Source organism: Sapajus apella, unplaced genomic scaffold (genome assembly GCF_009761245.1).
Source record: "Sapajus apella isolate SASKATOON/1434 unplaced genomic scaffold, GSC_monkey_1.0 scaffold147, whole genome shotgun sequence".
Classification (NCBI taxonomy): Eukaryota; Metazoa; Chordata; class Mammalia; order Primates; family Cebidae; genus Sapajus; species Sapajus apella.
Window position 1 is genome coordinate 2027600 of NW_022437087.1, and position 21419 is coordinate 2049018.

The window sequence follows — 21419 nt, forward strand, 5'->3', positions numbered from 1 at the left end:
ACAGAGAATGCAGAGAAGAGATGTGGAAGCAAAATTGAATCCACAGAGTAACCCAGTAGACTTGAAGGTCGATTTGGGCAATTGATGTGTGGGTTGAGAGGGAAGCTGGCCCAAGCTACTATCTAGAGGAGGCTGAAAAACGCTAGGTTGAGTGAAATAATGAAATGCTTATGTTTTCCCCACTTGGGAATTTAGAGAAAGTACAATAATTCTAAAGTAAGTAGATGAAAGGAAATACTAAAGCATAAATTAATGAAATAGTAAACAGACATTTTATAGAAAGGATCAGTGAAGCCAAAAGTTTGTTTTGGAAAAGATTAATACAATTAGCACATACAAAGAGTGAACCCTAATGTAAGCTGTGGACTATGTAAACTATTAATCATAATGCATCAATATTGGTTCATCAGTTGTAACAAATGTATCACACCATATACTAATACAAGGTAGATATAATAGTGGAAACTGTGTGGGTGGGAGGAGAGAGTATGTGGGAACCTTCAGTTGATTTTTCTGCAAACTTAAAGTTGCTCTAAAAATATAAAGTCTATTAATTTAAAAAATTACTAGCAATATAGACAATTTTTGATGATCTTGACTAGAACACTTTTTTCAGTGACATTGTTGAGAAACATTTGATGCTTTTGACCTGCTAATGTTTCTAATGTAGCTCACTGTACTTGGGACATATGCAAAGCATGGTATATGTAAATAAATACTTTGGAATGAATGACTTCAAAGAAGAGTAATACAACTGATAAAATACCAGTGAGATGATCAAGAAGAAAAGAGGGGAGGCAGAAGTAAGTGATAACAGGAAAGAAAAATGCTGCAGAAGTTAATCAGATAATAGGATGTAATAAGCAACTTTATGCCAGTAAACTTAAAAGTGCTAAAATGCAAAAATGTCTGGAAGACATAACTTACTAAAATGGAGTCAAAAAGGAATAGGAAACTTGAATTATTCTGTAGTCATTTAAGAAATTGAATTGCCTGGCAAAAACCTTTCCATAAAGAAAAGACGCAGATGATTTAACTCTCTAGTTCTGCCAAACATTCAAGAAACAAATAATTTCAGTCCTACTTAAACCATTTCAAAATATAGCAAAAAAAAAAAAAACCCCAACAATTGGGAGTATTCTCCAAATCATATGAAGGTAGCATAACTTTGATATCAAAAGTCTGTTAAGGATAATACAAGATAGGAGAGTTGCATACCAACCTTATGATTGTGGATATAAAAATTATAATCCTCACTAACATAATTCAGCATAGTATAAAAAGATGGTAATTCATAGCCAAATTGAGTTTATCCCAAGGAATTCAAGATTGACTTAACAGGTAATTTCACTATATTAACGGATGAAAGGAAGAGAATCATCATTTCAACAGATACGGAAGACATGTAGTAAAATTCAATATCTGTGATAAAACCCCTTCACAACATAGTTACAGAAGAGAACGTCTGTAATCTGGTGTGGGATATTTATTTTAAAAACCTACAATGAAGATAGAGCTTAATGATGAAGTGTTAAAACATTTCTGTTTACAGCCAGGAATAAAGCAAGAGTGGCTGTTGCACCCTTCTGCTGGCTGTGTTGTAACTTCTACTTCACATTGTACTGGAGGTTCTAGTTGCAGTGATAATGCTGCAAAGAAAAAAGTGAATTTTGGAAAGGAAGAAAACAAAAATGTAAATAAATGGCTAGGATATTACTAACATTTTGTCAGGTTTCAGGATATGAAAACCATTGAAGTATACATAAGCAATAAATAGATAATATACAGCAATTTTAAAACGTAGACCATTTAAATAGCATTAAAAAATGTACCTGTGCTGGGCATGGTGGCTCATGCCTCTGATCCCAGCTACTTAGGAAGCTGAGGCAGGACAGCTGCATGAACCCAGGAGTTTGAGGCTGCAGTGAGCTGTGACAGCAGCTGCACTCCAGCCTAGTGGATAGCACAAGACTCCATCTCTTAAAAAACGACAAAAACAACAACAATAACAACAAAACCTGTGAGATATTGGAGAAAACTTAAATTGAAGGATATACCATGTTCACCTATTAGCTGACTCAGTATTTTTTAAATGATATTTTAAAAATATTGATCTAAAGATTCAGCAATTCCAGTAAAAATTCCAACAGATTTTTAAAAATTTGAACTTGATACGCTGATTTTAAAATATATGCAGGGGAGCAAATAAACCAATTAATAGCTGAGGCACGACTGAAGGAGAGTAGGGTGTGGAAATACATCTTACCCACTGGCAAGACTTATTATGAATGTATTGATGTATTGTAACCTGTGGCCTAGAATTGGCTAAAGGATAAAATTGACTGATGGCTCAGAATAGTACACCTAGAGACAGACACAGATATATAGGCTGGCATATCAGATCTGTGGGACAAAGATGGACCTTTCAAGTGGTTCTTGGGCAGTTGATTATCCATGTGGAAAAAAAAATTGGGCCTCTACTTAACACCACACACAAATCAATTGCACAATTAAAGCTTTTAGAAAATAATGTGGGGTGATATTTTTATGACCTTAAAGGAAGATTTCTTAAGACAGAAATGTGCAAACAATTTTTTAAAAGGTTAATTAAACTACTTAAAATTAAGAACATATTTATGAAAGATGCCGGAAAGAAATTGAAAAAAACAAGCCTAGTAACTGGGAAAAATATTAACACATATATAATTGACAAAGGACTAACATTCAGAGATTATACATAACTCCTATGCAAAACAAAATAAATCTGTATTACAACCAGTAGAAAGGTGAACAAAAACCTTGTATAGGCAGTTCACAGAAAAGGAATGTTAAATGACCAATACAAGAAACTTATAAAAGAATACTTAGTCCCATTAAAAATAAGAGAAATGTAAATTAAAACCAGGAGATGCTATTTTATCACCCATCTTATTCAAAAAATAAAGTCCAGCAATATCAGCTGGTGAGCTTATGAATCAAAAAAAGCACTCCTCCTCTGTGGATCAGTCCACCTATTTGGAAAATAGTTTGGAACTATCTAGTTAGGTTGAAAATGTGCAGATTTAATAACTCAGAAGTTCCAGTAGGGAAGGTACAAGAGACCCACAGCTATTCATATCAGCTCAGTTATAGTTACAAAAAACTGGAATCAGTCTCCATGTCCATCAGTAATACAGTGGATGAATGGGTCTGGTAGATTTGTGACATGGAGTCCTACAGATTAATAAAAATGAATGAATTACATCAACATAGGTGAATCCCAGGCAAACAATATTGAGCAGAGAAAAAGTGACAGTATACTATGTTAAGTATGATTCTTAATATAGGGCTTAAAACTTGCCACTCTACATGATATATTGCTTAGTGACACACTCATTTTTAAAAATTATAAAATAAGGAAATGATTAAGATAAAATTCAAGATTGTGGTTACCTATAAGCCAGGGGCACAGGGTTCTTCAAAAGTAACAAACTTTTTATTTCCTTTTTAAATGGGATGGTGCATACTCAGGGGTTCGTTCTGTTGTTATGTATTATACATGTTTCATACCAACTCAGTGCTTAAAAACATACATCATAGAAGACTGACAAGGGACTGAGACTTTTTGAAGGAGGGACTGACTGAGAGGTTGGAGAGGTGAAGGGAACAGCAGTGGGGTCTAAGGAGAGATGGGAAGTAAATTAAGAGATTTCAGAGTCTTGGAAGAATTTCACATATGCGTGTAGCACACATGTACACAAAGAGTGACTATGTGTAATGCTGCACTGGAATCAAGAAAAGTAAGGATTGCAAAGAGGTCGTTGATAGCTTTTAGGACTTTGATTTTGCCAGAGCTGCGGAAATGGAAGCCTTTCTGAAAATTACAGAATTAAATGGATGAATAAATGTGGCAGTTCATGTCAACAGATTATTCTCTGTGCTTTGAATGAAAGAAATGAGTAAATAGGAAGGTTAAGAATTTTTCAAAAGTTTGACAGTGGAGAGAATGGAGGTACGATAAGGGAAAGACCATTTTGGAGAAAGGAGGAGGAGGTTAGTCTGGCTCTTAGGTCTAAGGAGTTGGAAAGGGATGGGATCTTCATTTAAGAGAAACCACTCCGTACTCATGTACTGCAGGGCCTAGAGAATGAGATGGAGACCCTCATTTGTGGACAGTACAGTAATATGAAAGTCATCAACTAAATGGTCATATTACAAATATTTTCTACTGTATTCTGTTTTTAAAAAGTTGTATGGAAAATCTGTTCATTTGGGAAAGGGGTAGAGACTTCTCTTGTCTTTAGAGACCTGTGTTTCAATCTCTGCTTGGAATTTGTCAAACAGCCTATAAATAGGAAAATAATGGCTATGTTCTTGGTGTTTAGAAAGAATTCCCCCAAATGCTACTGTCTGTAACTTTTTCTTGAACTGCCCCATCATTCATGGCTGATACTTGGATGAGCAACACTCAGGGGATGATATGCAGTGTTTGAATACATTTATGAGTTCCTAATAGTAATGATTTTTAATTTGTCATGTTCCCTTCCCCTCAACCAGCTTCACTTCTCCAGCCCTCATCATCTTAAAAAAAGAGAGGGCCAGGCACAGTGTAATGCTGGCACTTTGGGAAGCCAAGGTGGGTGGATCACCTGAGGTCAGAAGTTCAAGACCAGCCTGGCCAACATGGCAAAACCCTACCTCTACTAAAAATACAAAAATTAGCTGGCCTTGGTGGCACATGCCTATAATCCCAGCTACTTGGAAGGCTGAGACGGGGAAAATCGTTTAAACCTGGGAAGCGGAGGTTGAAGTGAGCCAAGATCACGCCACTGCACTCCAGCCCGAGCAACAGAATCTGTCTCATATAGATGATAGATAGATAGATAGATAGATAGATAGATAGATAGATAGATAAGGAGCAAGAGAGAGTGCACGCACACTTGCGTGCGAGAGTGAGACAGAGAAGGGGAGAAAGAGAGAGGCTCTATATGGTTTACAATTTAAGTATTAGTTGGGCATAGTGGTTCACACCTGTAATCTCAGCACTTTGGGAGGCCAAAGTGGGGGATCACTTGAGGCTAGGAGTTCGAGACTGGTGTGAGACCACTATCTCTACAAAATAAATAAAAATAAAAAATAAAATTTAAGTATTTAAAACAAATCTAAATCAGCAAATTTTAATGTTACATTTTAATTCTTTGGGAAGTAAAGATGCATATGTTGCATTTTTCCAGTTAAGGTACATGGACAGCAGAGAAGATGAACAGGTCCGAGGGATCACTATGAAATCTAGTGCCATTTCACTACATTATACAACAGGTAAATCAATTTGTGTTTTAAAGAAACAGAGTTTTGCATTTTACATGTCTTCCTCTCTCTTTCTGAATTAATTGCATGCCTCAGTTTCTTTGCTTATATTCCACATATTTTATTCTGGCCTGTCGACATGATCTGTTGTCAGCGTCAGGCTGTCCAGGCCTGGATGCAGATGGAAACCTCTGACTGGCTTGAGAGAGCAGAAGCACTGGCAATTCACACCTGCCCCCTCCACCAGGTGATTGTATGGATTTCTTCACAAGGAAAGTCAGGAGCCCTAGGACTTTCGCTGGTTCAGCCTTACTCTTCTGCCTCATGGCCTGGCCTGCATATTAGATTTGGAGTCTTATTTACTTAAAGGTAGACTGCCATGATAAGTACCAGCTTGCTTTTCTCAAACGAGGATACTGCTTTAATAGTAACACTTGTAGGAATTTATCTGGCAGAAATAGTCATATAAGTATGTGAGATACATGTCACTGACATTCACTAAAAACTTTGTATTCGTGAAAAAAATAGCAACAACCTGAGGAGAATGGTTAAATAAACGGATACATCCAAGCTGCGAAATACTGTGCAGCTGTTAAAACAAATGTTTCATATATATGTCATTGTACAGGGAAAAAATGGTATGTTAAGAATGCTTTATTTTGCGAAGCATTCAGTTGATTTTAGGCTTAAACTAGGTACATGATAGCTCACTTCTGAGCTAGGTGTGTCTCATATGCATGAATTTGTTCAATCTTCACAGCAGCTCTGTGACAGCCATTACTCTTATTTTACACATGCAAGAATGGAGTTCAGAGAGGTTAAGACACTTTCCCAAGGACAGAGTAATTTCTAACATGTGGTAGTAGCCCTAGAACCAACATTTCCAGCCTATTTACTTGGACCATTAGTCTCTTGGAAGTCAGGCCACAGCTAATTTCTCTGGAGGCTTCAGTATTTCCTCTCCACCAGGGATTGCTGTGGACGTCTTGAGGCCAGCATTACCTACATCCCTGCCATCTTCATTCACTGCCCACGATCTAAGCCACATGATCTGGCCTCTCTTATAGTCTCTTCCCCATGTTTCTCTGTGATTCTGACGCCCTATTTCAATCTCCCATCATTCCTTTCCTTACCAAAATTTACTCTGAAAACATTCCAAGGTAAACAAACATCCCTGCATCCTCAATTTTGTTTTTATTGATGTTTCTTCCTTTTTCCTGCCTGGTTGTCTTCTGATGACATTGCCTGCCTTGTCCTTTTTTTCAAGTGAATGCTACTCATTCTTTCATGTTCTGTATATCTCTGGGTTAGGATACGGGATTGCCATTCTTTTTGTTCCCAGATCTGATCAGAAAAGCTAACTCTCCTACCCTTATTTTCAAACTGCTGCTTTCAAGACTCAGACCATCCAGTTACTCACCTTTCCAATCATTGCCAGCTCTTGGTTATGGTCCCTGTTCGTTAGTGACTTTGGTACCTGGTCTCATAATTTTTCTTTTCACCTGAATCCTCTAAGGTGGCTTTTACCATCCCTGAGGATGACTTCTTCAACAGCTTATCCTCCCAACATCATTGATTCTCCACTTCACCCATCCATTGTCATGACCACCTTTTGGATTTTAGCATCACCTTGAGCTATCCATCTTTGACATTTCAAACTTAAATGCTTCCTTCTCTACTATCTTTAATTCTCTCAGCTCTTTCTTTGACCTGACTAATGAAGTACCCATTCTTTGACTTCATAATGTTCTCTAGTTTTTTGACTCCCATCAGCCTCTTTCTTCATTCTCTTCCTGCCTCATACAGTCCAGATTTCTCTTTTCACTGACAACCTTGCCAGCGTCTTCAGTCTCTTTGGTTCTTGACCTTCTGTCATATTTTTCCCAACAAAACTTTAATCCTGGATAAAGCTAATTTTCTACATGTCCTCTTGCTTGTACCTGGGCTAGGTTCTCAAATGGTCCTCCAGACTGCCGGCACACTTTCCATCTCTCTCTCTTAGGTCTTGCTCATTCTGCCCAACAACTGTTTTAAACCTTATGATCTCTTTTAGCCTACCTGTCATCTCCTCCTCCACAATCTCAGCAGACATTCTTCTGTTTCACAGAAAAGGGAAGAATTCTCAACTGCTTGCCACTGTACCTCAAAAGGAAGTGGTATGGGCATTTTTTGCTTGCCTCCTGTCACTGGCAAAAACCTGTGCTCTGGACTTACCTTGTTTATGGTCTTTTCTTCAGCATCTTCCACCTCTCTCTCTGTACTGGCTTGTAACCATCAGCTTTTAAGCATGCTCAAGTCTGTCTTATCTTAAAAAATACATAAATCCTTCTTTCAGCTCCATATTCCTCTGCATGTTCCCCCTTCCCCCTTCTTAGTCAAATTACTATTTAGTATTGACTAATACTTAGTCAATATACAATTACTCTCTCAATTTATCTCATGATAGGACCCGCGTCTTACAGTAATGACATGCATTAGCAGTGTGAAATTGGTCCTTTATCTATGACTCTCTCTCCAGGGTGGTGCTAGGCATAGAGAGATTGTCACTCAGGCTAGATTGCAAGTAAGTAAGAAGTAAACATCGACCTTTTTTTTTACTCCAGCATTTCTTACTCTGGCTCTTGTTCTTATACCCTTTCAAGCAAAACTGCCAGTGATCAAAGGAATGAAGACAACGTGGATGTGTAATTATTAGATTTACTGTCTATGCACAGCAGGCCTTCAAAGGTGGGGAAGTTCTCAGTGATGTTAGAGTTCAGGGTGTGGCCACAGTATTGAGTGGCAGATGTGGACTGGCATCATACTGAGAAAAAACAAAAGCGGATGAGGCAAAATGTAATCAGAAGTGGTCTGTACGTGGTCTAGTCTCACATTGGTGGAAGGTCTGGAGAGGCCTTCGGGTTGGGTTTGTGCAGCAAAAGAAAGCTTAATCAGTTTGCTATTCATAGGTATTTTTAGATCATTTTTCCCTTTCTCTTTCCTAACCCATGTCACTTTTTTTTTTTTTTTAAGATAAGAGTTTTGTTCTATCCCTCAGGCTAGAGTGCAGTGCTGATCACAGCTCACTGCAGCCCAGAACTCGTAGACTCAAGCAGTCCTCCTGCCTCAGCCTCCTGAGTAGCTAGGATGACAGGCATGTGACACTATGCCTGGCTAATTTTTTAAATTTGTTGTGGAGATGATTGTCTCACTATGTTGTTCAGGCTGGTCTTGGCTCAAGGGATCCTCCTGTTTGGCTTCCCAAAGCGCTGGGATTATAGGTGTGAGCCACTGTACCTGACCCCATCATAGTTTTGACACCTACCATCAGTCAACCACCCTTCACCTCTCCTTATGGCAGGCTCCTCATAAAGATAGTTACCCTGTTACCTATGTCAGCTTTACAATTGTCCTTTACAATTCTGTCAACTAATAAGCCATATTAGTTGATTTATAACATGTTATACATTGATTTAAAATGTAAAAGGATAGTAGTGATTTAAGGTATAAAAGGAAATCAGGTGCAGTGGCTCACATCTGTAATCCTGGCACTTTGGGAGACCGTGGTAGAAGGATCACTTAAGGACAGCAGTTTGAGACCTGCTGGGGCAACACAGCAAGATACCATCTCTAGAAAACATAAAATAAAAATTACCCTTGTGTGCCTGCAGTCCCTGCTTCTCAGGAGGCTGAGGCAGGAAGATTGCTTGAGCCCAGATGTTTGAGGCTGTAGGGAGCTAGGATTGTGCCACTGCATCCAGCCTGAATGGTACAGTGAGACCCTGTCTCATAAATAAATAAATCAATGAATAAATAAATGGCATTTCCTGTGGAGGGAGGCTTGTGTTACTTTTTAGTTGGGGTATAATTTATGTATATAATTGTTATCAGTTCATACATAAGGAATTTAGTCAGGAACACATCTTCAGATAACATATTTCTGTTATTTTTATTGTCAGGCAAAATATTCTACCAATACACTAAAACATAAGGCACTTGCAGGAGGTTCAGATCTTCATCCATCACTTCAGTTTTTCTTTTTTATTTCACAGGAAGTTTTCTCTCATCAGCTTTCTGTGTATGCTTTAGTAAGCATTTCCAATGTTTTAGAAGTTGAACACTAATCTCCTTACATGAAGTTTTACTGAATACAGAGATGTTTTGGCAGGTACTAGTGACAAATGTGCACCTTCTGTGAAACAATTATCTATGGCACTTTAAAACCATGGGCCAGGGAGCAATTCTTTTCCCATAACTGCCTATGAGCAGCAGAAATTGTCTGGAAGATATCCTCCATAATTAACTTCAGGCCTTCCAACTTTTTTTTTTTTTTTTTTTTTTTAGACGGAGTTTCGCTCTTGTTACCCAGGCTGGAGTGCAATGGCATGATCTCGGCTCACCACAGCCTCCGCCTCCTGGGTTCAGGCAATTCTCCTGCCTCAGCCTCCTGAGTAGCTGGGATCACAGGCACTTGCCACTGTGCCCAGCTAATTTTTTGTATTTTTAGTAGAGACGGGGTTTCACCATGTTGACCAGGATGGTCTCGATCTCTTGACCTCGTGATCCACCCACCTCAGCCTCCCAAAGTGCTGGGATTCCAACTTTTTTTTTCAGTTCCCTGGAACATGAAAAGATTGGATTGTTGCTTGACTGATTAGATCTGTGCCTTGAAATGAAGTGGTTTAGTTTGGAATGCCTGGGAAGTAAAGCAGCAGAAGTTTCTGTCCCTGAATGCTATTGCAGGGATTAGTTCAATATATAGTTTCAGGACTTTGTTAAGGAAAGATCATTTAGGATGCTTAAAAAATTTTGTCTCCTGAATAGTGTTATACATTCTCTACTTCTTAAATAATTTCCACTAGCAATAATAAAACATCTAGCATGATAAACCCTATACCTGTCTTTATGTATTTTTTAATTTGATCACACACACCAAAAGTAGTAAATGGCATTTTTAAAAGGGACATCATGTGGCTGAAGTCACAGCAGAATAGCTGTGCTTATGGACTTTTTTTCTGTAATAGATGTGGAACTTCTTTGCCCAACCTTTGAAATTTAGGTTACAGTTGTTTAAAAAGGGTTAAGATGAAAAGGCATTGAAAGAGGAATTGGGAGGCCTGGCTCAGAGCTGAGCCAAGACTTCGTCAGTTGTGTGACTAATCATGGCATTAACTCTTTCTCACCATTAAATACATTTGAGAAACTCCAGGTTAAACAGAGTTGGACAGACTTCTCTATCAGGGCTTCGCTGAACCTTTAATATGTGCATGTGATGTGAGCTCCAAGGCCGGCTGTATTTCTCAGCTCTATTGTTTGATTAGACACTTATTTTTTAGGATGTAGATTTTCAGGTGGAAACACTTGGTGTATCACTAGCTTTCAGTTCCTCTTTAGATCTGAACCTACCCTTCCTGAATGAATTTCCAAGAATCTGGAAATGGATGTGTAATTAGAAGAGCATAGATAGGTAGGTGGGTATTCATTTTTCTGAGTATTCTCTAAAAGATTTGTAACTCCAATAAAAGATAAAAGCACTGTTGTATAGGAAACCTGAAATTTCTGTACAAGTGCATTTTTAGACTCTGTAAAGAACTTGACAGGAGACCCAGTGTCTGAAACTTCTGTATCAGGTCCAAGTAGTATCACAGAGGGTAGGAAAGTGCTTGAAGTTTTCCCACTCTAAAGTTTGGAGTTTAGCCAAATGAACAGGCAAGTCCCCAGTTGCAAAGGATGAAGGAATCTAAGACCCTAGAAGTGACTAAGATTCTAGGTGTATTTCTGGCTGGCTTCTTTTTGGACCTTGGTTCAGTCTCCTACCTTTTGAGGGCATTAGCATGTTTTCCTATGAAATAAAGGCTTAGGCTAAGAAAATGCTGAGTGATTTTAAGAATCTCACAGCTTTAATTTTTTACGATAGGACCCTAGACCACTGCTAGACATGCTTGTTTTTCTCTGGTTTACTTGGTTGAGACCATGGTACTTATTGAAAATGTTAGCTGGAAGAACTGGTGTGAGATCTGACAGTGCAAGGCTCAACTGAGATATGGTGGACCATTGCTCCAGGGCTCTGGTTATTTGACTTCTTGGAGTTTCTTTGGAGATCTCCACGATCTTCTCTGGTTGGAGCCTTCTCTGGTGGTTTCAGCCAGAGCAGTTGCTCTTCATAAAGCAGTTTGCATGAAAAGATCAGGAGGAATGGTACTGAAGAAGGCAGTCTGTTGCTAAGTAATGGCAGTCTTTCCCACTGAGCCCCATCTTTAGTGGAGATGGGGTTTTGCCACGTTGGCTGGGCTAGTCTTGAACTTCTGGCCGCAAGTGGTCCACCTGCCTCAGCCTCAGAGTGCTAAGATAACAAGCGTGAGCCACCATGCCCGGCCTTATTTATCTTTCTTAAACTGTCAATCGCATAAAGGCAGTGATGATTTCTTGTCTGTAGTTCTTTGCTACTGTGCTGTATACACATTTTCTGAATGCCTAGTGAAGACCTTTGTCTGACTGGCATAGTCTAGAGTACACTTGGGAGTGCTTCCGCCAGTGTTTTAGGAATTCATTAGCGGTGGAATCTTGGCATGTGAGATGAAAGTTACTGCTATCTGAGTGTAGTGGTTAGAGATACGGTCTTTGGAGTTAAATGGGTTTGAACTTCTATCATTTTGAATTGTATGATCTTAGTAAACATTAGATAATTTCTGCAATATGCTTAGAACAATGCCAGGTGTAAATAGGCAGTCCACAGATGTTTTTGTGGTTATCGTTGTGGTGGTGTTTTATCAGTATCACCTAGGGTACAAGCGAAGTCATTAAAATTATATTGGGGGAAAATTCTTTAAATGGCCCATAAATTGTAGGTTGAGCATCCCAAATCAGAAAATCCAAAATCTGAGATGCTTCAAAATTTGAAATTCTTCAAATACTAACATGGCACATAATGGAAATGCTCCTTGGAGCATTTTGGATTTCGGATAAAGGATACTTAACCTTATAGTAATTCTTGAGCACATTCAAGTTGATAAACACTGAGTTAGGGGGAGGAGAAAAAGTAAAGTATATGTTTGAGCATTCAAATAGTTACTCTGCCTCTAAAAGAGAATTATATCAAATTTGCCAATAATGGGGGAATGAGTATAGAATTCTGAAGTATTATTAATTTTCTGCATGGAATACTAAGTTAATGTTTAATGATATCTCTCCATAACCTAGGATGATTTTTTTTTTCTTGTTTGCCTATGACTAAGGGCTTTGATGGGATTTGGGAATTTCAGTGCTAAAACCAGACAACTCAGGATCTGTCATCACCCTATTATAAGTTGAATACATTTGTTGACACTATTGAAGGAGGAGATGTTATTGGGAGAGCACATAGCACACTGGTTGGCACATAGTAACCTCCTTAAGTTTTTGTGGAATTGAGTCTAAATCTTGTCAGATTCATACACTGCTCTTTGCTAAATTGTAGGAAAGAACTTGGCCAACTGCTTTGTTGGCCCTTTGAATAGCTTTTACTGTTAGGCCCTTGGGCATTGATTAATTTCTTTCAGTGATTAACGTGCTTATCACATATTATTGGATCCTTACAATATCCCTATGAGATACGTATTACCGTTCTCCTTTTACTCATCTGTAAAGTAATATGTAATATGTATCTCATAGGGATGCTGTGAGGATTCAATAATATGTGATAAGCACATTAAAAGTGAGTAGCACAGTGGCTGGCTCCCACTGAGCTCTTAAGTGGTAACTATTAGAATAATGAAGTCCTTTAACGTTTTATACAGATGCTATTTGGATCAGTAGTCCCGTCAGTGGGGAAAATTGAAATGGTAGCTCTTGATTGAGCTTTTGACTCCTTTAGCTTTGTTCAGTGTTATCTTAGACGCTTTCTACTTTCTTATTCTAGAGTGCCTGAGGAAGAGCATTGTATGCCTGCACAACTGAAAATGTGTGTTTACAAATTTTATTTTAGGTAATGAGGAGTACCTGATTAACCTGATAGACTCTCCGGGACATGTGGACTTTTCCTCAGAAGTATCAACCGCCGTTCGCATTTGTGATGGATGCATCATTGTGGTAGATGCCGTGGAAGGAGTCTGTCCTCAGGTAATGGATTGTGATGAGAAATATTTAAAATGTTAAAGGTGAGGAAAGAGGAGGAACTGACTGACTTTAGGTATTTCACTGATAAGAACATTGGCTTTATATTTCACATTTGGTAACGTTCCAATCAGTGATAGAGTTAAATCCCCAGAGTTCTGAAGGGATCTTAGAGATGATGACTTTAACTTAACATACTTTGTTTTTGTTTTGTTTTGTTTTGTTTTGTTTTGTTTGTTTTGAGACAGAGTCTTGCTCTGTCGCCCAGGCTGGAGTGCAGTGGCTTATTGCAACCTCCGTCTCCTGGGTTCCAGTGATTCTCATGCCTCAACCTCCAGAGTAGCATGTGCCACCATACCTGGCTAATTTTTGTATTTTTAGTAGAGACAGAGTTTTACCATGTTGGCCAGGCTAGTCTTGAACTCCTGGCCTCAAGTGATCTGCATGCTTCAGCCTCAGTGCTGAGATACAAGCGTGAGCCACCAGCGTGAGCCACCACACCTGGCCTTATTTATCCTTCTTAAACTGTCAGTTGAATAAAGGCAGTGATGATTTCTTGTCTATTGTTCTTTGCTACTGTGCTGTATACATACTTTGTGAATGCCTAGTGAACACCTTTGACTGGCACAATCTAGAGTGTGATAAAGGAGTATGGTAATGGGTTGATTGTTAATCAAGATTTTCTGATGCGCTTCAATTATTTCAAATCATGAGTTTTACATTTTTCTTTCTGTTTTTATCAGACACAGGCAGTTCTGCGACAAGCTTGGCTTGAAAACATCCGTCCAGTTTTAGTGATTAATAAGATAGATCGCTTGATAGTGGAACTGAAATTCACCCCACAAGAGGCCTATTCTCACCTCAAGAATATTTTAGAACAGGTATTGTAATTTTTAATATTTAAAAAATTTAGGCATTGAAGAAGAGTTGTAAGGAAGTTTCTGAGCTAGGTATGAGGCATTGGTACAGAAAAGTTCACTTTTCCACTTCAGATTCCTACATGTTGATGTTATTCTACGACAGAGGCGACAGAATAAGCATGTTCTCAGTCCCCTCCATCTCTTGGAAGCACCTGTCATACAGAGCTTGGACAATAGGCTCTCTCGTTTAAAACTTTGTATCGTGGTTCCAAAGCGAAGCAATGTTAGAACTTTATTACCTGTCTTTAAAGGAAATTTTACCCAAGCATTCATTCATTTATTTATTCAGCAAATATTTCATAGATATATGTTGAATAAATGAATTATCGAATGTCCATTGTACACTAGGGATTGTGAATATAAGATGGACATGTCAGAATCCCTATTTTCAAGGAGCTCACAGTATAGTAGGGGAGACAAACAAAGCTATTTGGAGAACAATGAGATAAGCCCTGGGTGTGATATGACAGCATAGATGAGGGCCATCTAACCCAGTCTGGGTCAAGAGAAATTTTACAATGGAAGCCTTGAGGTAGAAGGAAAGAAGTAGGTGTTTGCCAGGTAGACAGTTAGGAAAAAGACATTCAAAAAAGAAGAAATATGATCTGCAAAGTCATAAAGGCAAGAAAAAGCACAATATAATGTTTCATTTAAGGAACCGCAAATTGTTTTATAGGTGAAGAATTAGATCACGTTAAACAGTGACAAGAGATGGGAAAACGGATATAGGGTTTCGATGGTGGTGAAGCTTTTACACCATGCATAGGAATTTGAAATTTCTTCCTCAAGACAGTGGAAAGCCATTGATGAGAGCAACTAGAGTATATTTATTTGCTAAAGGCAGGAAACAATAAAAGTAGAACAGTGAAAAAGAATGATGGATGGATATCGTTCCCTGTAAAAATAGTAACAGGTAAAATAACTTCTGCCCTGCATTGGCAGGAGAAAGGTCAGTGGTATCTGCAGACATAAATGAGCTTGTAGATTGGAATGTGGGGTACTCAAAGGAAATCTGAGTAACAGGTTCCATTTTCTTTCTGAGGTAGGACATAAGATGACTGCCTATTGGGGAGTGAAAGTAGTTGAGGGTTAGGAATTGGGAAGAGGGCCTGAAGGCAGTAGTGAACATTTCAGACAACCGATGTGAGAAATGGGCAAGGCAGTGGACTGAGATTACAAACTAGGATTGTGAGGGTTGGAAATCATGAGTACTTTGTGATACTAGGCCTCAGTACTGAAAAACAAATTAAGGATATGACACATTAACATTTATATTAAATTAGTAATAATCACAAAATGACCTTCCAAAAGCCTTATAATTTAGTTATGCTGAGTTGTGGAAGAATGGATACATGTAAGTTATTCACTGATTGTAAATGTCACCTCCATCCGTGTGTGGTTAATGAGCCCAAACTGACTGATGATTCTAGCCCTAACACAGGTGAAACAGTGTTTTTCCTGCCGCGAGCGTGCTAAGCATCTGAATGACACTCTGCCATTTCACCATCTCTCCTAGATTAATGCACTCACAGGAACTCTTTTTACTTCTAAAGTCCTAGAAGAAAGAGCAGAGAGAGAAACTGAATCCCAAGTGAATCCAAATTCTGAACAAGGAGAGCAAGTATATGACTGGAGCACTGGCTTGGAGGACACAGATGATTCTCACCTTTACTTCTCTCCAGAACAGGGAAATGTGGTGTTTACCAGTGCAATAGATGGATGGGGCTTTGGGTAAGTCTGTTTGAATCTGATTAAATCTCTTTGTGGATTTTATATACAATTAATTTTTTTTTTAGTGAAACTTTTTATTTTGAGATAATTATAGATTCACCTACAGTACTAAGAGGTAATACAGAGAGTACTCTGGTGCCCTTTCCCCAGTACCTGCTGCCTATCCATGATAACATCTTGTAGAACTGTACTACAATACCTCAACCAGGACTTTGCCATTTACCTTCAATATACAGAACATTTCCAGCACCACAAGGCCCCCTCACGTTGCCCTTATATTGCTACAGCTACTTCCTTCCCATCCTCAAACCCTTTTTAAACCCCTGACAACCAAACCAAATTTGTCATTTCAAGGGTATTCGAGAAATGGAATCAAAACAAAACTCAGAAATGGAACCAAAAAATATGTAGCATTTTTTGGATTTTTTTTCCACTTAGCATGATTCTCTAGAGACTTATCCAAGTGATTACACGCATTAATATTGTAGTTAGTTCCTTTCTATTGCTTAGTGGTATTCCATGGTGTGGATTTACCCCATTTTAACCATTCACCCCTTAAAGAACGTCTGGTTTTTTTTTTGGTTTTGTTTTTCCATTTTTGGGCCATTATGAGTAAAGCTGCTATGAACTTTCATATGTAGGTTTTTGTGTGAACATAAGTTTTCATTTCTCTGGGTTACTAGGAGTGCAGTTGCTGGGTCATATGGTAGTTGTATGTTTAGTTTTTAAAGAAACTACCAAACTGTTTTCCAGAGGGACTATATCATTTTATATTCTCACCAGCAGTGCATGCATGAGTGATCCAGTTTCTCCAAATTTTCACTTTTGGTGTTGTCACTATTTTCATTTTAGCAATTCTATGGAGTGCATACTAATATGGTATTGAGGCTTCAATTTGCGTTTTCCTAACAACTGTTTGCCTTGAACATCTTTTCATGTGTTGATTTGTCATCTGCAGCCCTCTTGGGTGAAATGTCTTTTCACATCCTTTCCCATTTTCTTATTGTGTTGTTTTTTTAATGCTCTTGAGAGTTTTTTCCTATTGTAAACACTAGTCCTTTGTCTCATATGTGCTTTGTAAGTATTTTCTCCCAGTCTACAGTTTGGCTTTATATCCTCTAACAGTGTCTTTCAAAGTGAGCAAAGTTTTTGTTTTTGTTGCTTTTTTTTGGAGATAGAGTCTCAGCTTGTTGCCCAGGGTGAAGGGCAGTGATGCAGTCTTAGCTCACTGCAACCTCCGCCTCCCAGGTTCAAGCAATTCTCCTGCCTCAGCCTCCTGAATAGCTGGGCCTACAGGTGTGCACCACCACACCTGGCTAATTTTTGTGGGGTTTTTTGTTTTGTTTTGTTTTGTTTTTCAGTAGAGATGGGGTTTCACCATGTTGGCCAGGCTGCTCTTGAACTCCTGACCTCAGGTGATCCTCCTGCCTCAGCCTCCCAAAGTGCTGGGATTATAGGTGTGAGTCACCGCAGCCAGCCATAAAAGTGAGCAAAGTTTTTAATTTGGCTGAAGTTCCCTTGATCATTTTTTCTTTCATGGATCTTGATTTTAGAGTCAAGTTGAAGAACCCTTTGCTTAGTCCTAGATCCTAAAGATTGTCTCTCATTTTTTTCTAAAAGTTTTAGTTTTACTTTTTACATTTAAGTCCATGGCCCAGTTTGAGTTATTTTTGTATAAAGTGTGAGGCTTGGGTTGAGGTTTTCTTTTGTGGGTAGAGAGGGCCTATGGATTTCCATTTACTCCAGAACCTTGAAAAGTTCTCTCTTCTCCATTGAATGGCTTTTGTGCCTTTGTCAAAATCAGTTGGACATACTTTTGTGGGTCTGTTTCTGAGTGTTTTGTTCTGTTCCATTAATCTGTGTGTCTGTCTTTCCAACAATACCCCATCATTTTGATTAGTGTAGCTAAATAATAAGTCTTGAAATCAGGTAGACTATTTCTGTCCACATTATTTTTTTTTTCAAAATTATTTTTGCTGTTCCAGGCCTTTGCCTTTCCATGTAAATTTTATGGTAATCTTACCTATATCTACAAAATCATCGTGCTAGGATTTTGATGGAAATTGCTTGGTAAACCTATTAATTTGGGGATAATTTTGACACCTTTGCTATGTTGAATCTTTTCTATTCCATGAACACTATGCCTCTCCATTTAATTTAAAATTTCTTTTAATTCTTTTATGAGCATTTTATAGTTTTCAGCATATAAGTGCTATACATGTTGAGTTAGATTTACACTTAATTTTTTATTTTTCTGAATGATTATAAATGATATTTTTAATGTTGGTGTTCACACATTCATCTAGTACATAGAAATACAATTGATTTTTGTATGTTGATCTTGTATATTGTCACCTTGCTGAACTCACTTGTAGTTCTTTGTAGATATTTTGGAACTTGCTGTGAGACAGTCATGTCTGCAAATAGGAATTTTTTTTTTTTCCTTTTCTACCTGCATGCTGTTTTCTCCTTTGCTGATTGCACTGGCTAGAATTTCTAGCACTATTTGACTGACAGTGATGAGAGTGGACGTCCTTCCTTGTTCTTGATCTTAGGAGGAAAGCATTATGTCTTTCACCATTAGAAATAATGTTAGGGCTGCAGGCTGTTTTTAGACGTCCTTTATCAAGTTGAGGAAGTCCCCTAATATTCTTTTTTCTGAAAGTCATTATTATGAATGTGTCCAGTTTTGTCACATGCCTTTTATGTATTGATAAATCTATTTGTATGATTTTTCTTCTTTAGCTTGTTAATATGGTATATTGCATTGACTGATGTTGTTGAATATTGAACCAGTTTTGCATTTCTTTGTAGATTTTATATACAATTGATTTTTAACTTTATTCTTGAGTAAATTCAAATGTGTACCACAAAAGGATCCCACTTTATTCCTTAGCTCAGTTAATTTCCTGTCATTTTTTTGTTTATTTTTTGAAATTATTTATACATAGATGAACAAATATATTTATATCAACTTTTATACCAGCAGTAGCAAAAGTTAGTCTAGCTTTATTGAGGATGTACATATGCTAGATATTGAGTTAGTCACTTTAAATTATTTCACCAAATTCTGACAACATGTTCCTTTGAAATAGATATTATTGTTTATAAGTCTCAAGAACATTGAGTAACTTTTGTTCAACATCACTCAGCTACTAAGAGGTAGAGCTGATATTAAGATTAAAGTCTGCCTGGCCCTGAAGCTTGTGTTTTCTTGACATGCTACTTCTCTGGTGTCTTCCCTGTGGGGCCTAAAGATCCTTATTTCTTCTTATTGCTAAGGCCATATGCCAGTGATACTGGATTTCAGAATGGGCTAGGTAATTGATCACATTTTTTAACTGTAACAGTTTCTGACTTGTGGAATCAAAAAATCCAAATGTAGATAAAAGATTATTCCTTTGAGAAAATGCCTGTGGTTTGGAAAAATAATAATGACATAACCTTAGTTGTGGGCTTGATATTGCATGTAATTTGCAAGGATCATAGAACCAAAAACGATGCACTAGGAGAAAACAGAATCTCTTCATGAAATGTATATCAGTCTGACTTAGAAATGGAAAGAAAGGATCAGGAGTTGACCAGAATGGAAGGCTTGGGAGTAACCTAACAAATCTCTGGCTTCATTTTTTTTAAATATATTTTCCTTTTTACATAAACTTGTTCTCCAATTTCCCTTTGACTGTATTTTGTCTTGGGCAGTGTAATATAATACCATAATTTTCTATTTGTAATAAATTATAGATACTTTAGTCCATTTTGATGCCTGAAAGGTCATACCAGACTTAAAATTGAGGTAATTCGTATATGATAAAAATAGAAATTGTGAACCTGCTAAGAATTTGCACTTTTCATATATGGTTGATGGCTTGTCATTATCACCTTTCTAGGCCTCAGTTTACTTATCTGAAAAAAGAATATTGGGCTAAGATGATTTCAAGACTTTCTTTAGGTTCATTCACAGTGATTCATTCATTCAGTCATATAATAGGGTCAGACCTGTTGATTTCATAATTTGTGATCATTCTGCTAGTAAGCCACAAGGTGGGAGGCTTGTCCTTTTCTTACAGTGAGTTTCATAAGTAATTTAATGTTTTATGCTAATTTTAGTGTAAATCACACAAATTGAGGGAAGTTCATTGTAGAAGAAAAAGGAATGGGGAGAAAGTTGAATGGATAGAGTGAGGGTAATTTTTGTAGCCCTTACTTTTGACATTTTTAGGTAGTAGCAGCCAATAAATGAATGTTCTTCTGTATTAGACAAGGTCAGATTTAGAGATTGGCTAGTGTCTGTTCTCAACAAGTTGATATGTTAATTTATGGAAAAGTAGTGGTGGAAATGAAAGCACCAGAGACTTTTTCCTTCCAATTTTCCTCTAAAATGTCAGTGAATAGGCAAACTTGACAGCTGCATGTGCCACAAAAGGTGGAAAATGAGCACATTTCAGAATTTGAAAGATGGTTCTGTAAACTCTCTGCAGTGGGAAAGGGTTAAGAAGTGTGACTAGGGGCTGAACCTAGGTCTTCTGCTTTAACCTATCCTGTTCATTGATGTTAACCTGGGAGAGTCTACTCTGAAAAGCAGAAACACATTGAGTTGGATGGGGAGCAGCAAGAATCTAAGTTCTTGTTTTAGATACATAGAACTGAGTCTTCAGCCTTATAGAATAGGGGCAGGAGAGAGGAGACAATGAAAAGCCCTTTGTTTTATGTGTCTTTGTGTAACTGTGTCTTAGAATTCTGTAGTTAACATTAATCCCCTGGGTAGCTTGGAGGGTAAAAGGGTGTGTGGCTTAGTAGTTTCATACTTGACTGATTTGTCATTCAGGAAGATAGGCAACAAATAGATCAGAAGTGTTGGGCTATAAATCTCTCTGCAGGCTTCTTAGAATCTTGTTTGCAGTTACTCGGTAGAGGATATGAATTAAAATAGAATTCAAGAATAGAGAAGTGCTAGAAATTGTCAGTGTTTAAAAATTGTAACTAATTAATGACGGTAAAAACACTAGCAATAATGTCAGTCCACAGTGGTTGCCTCCTATTATCTCCTTCCATGTGTAGATCCTTGGATCTGCCTGTAGGTTCCGAATTGGATTCGCAAATCTGCATGGCGGGTTGCAGCCTGCCTTGCAAAACTGGGTGCTGATAAATGAAAAGCCACAGAGATAAGTGTGTCCTGATGTAACATCTGGAAGTAAGGCTCTGTGGGCTGTTCTGGGTTTGCTGAAACACAGGAAGCCAGGGAGGCCTGACTCTTTTTAGGGATCCACAGAGAAGGCAGTGAGGCAGAGCCTGCTTTCTTTTTGAGGCATAGGAATTCTACCAGTGGATGTCCATCTTCCGCCTTGTCTTCATTTGTGGAGGACCGATTGAAGAGTCACCAGCGAACAAAGATAGTTTTATTTCTTCTTT

The 21419-nt window shown here is 38.0% G+C and overlaps 1 protein-coding gene across 4 annotated transcripts in view; it reads left to right on the forward strand.

Moving 5' to 3' along the window:
• Nucleotides 1-21419, forward strand: part of EFL1 (elongation factor like GTPase 1) — a 125121-nt gene that overhangs the window by 4909 nt on the left and 98793 nt on the right. For 3 of the 4 annotated variants that reach the window (XR_004264683.1, XM_032264824.1, XM_032264825.1), the window contains exons 4-7: nucleotides 5214-5298; nucleotides 13229-13362; nucleotides 14100-14237; nucleotides 15793-16007. Coding sequence is in view for 2 of the 4 variants with exons in the window: in XM_032264824.1 (XP_032120715.1) it covers nucleotides 5214-5298; nucleotides 13229-13362; nucleotides 14100-14237; nucleotides 15793-16007 (572 nt within the window). In the remaining 2 variants the exon portion in view is untranslated. Of the gene's footprint in view, nucleotides 1-5213; nucleotides 5299-7645; nucleotides 8014-13228; nucleotides 13363-14099; nucleotides 14238-15792; nucleotides 16008-21419 lie in introns of those variants that run through there. The other variant, XM_032264826.1, reaches the window with a different exon arrangement.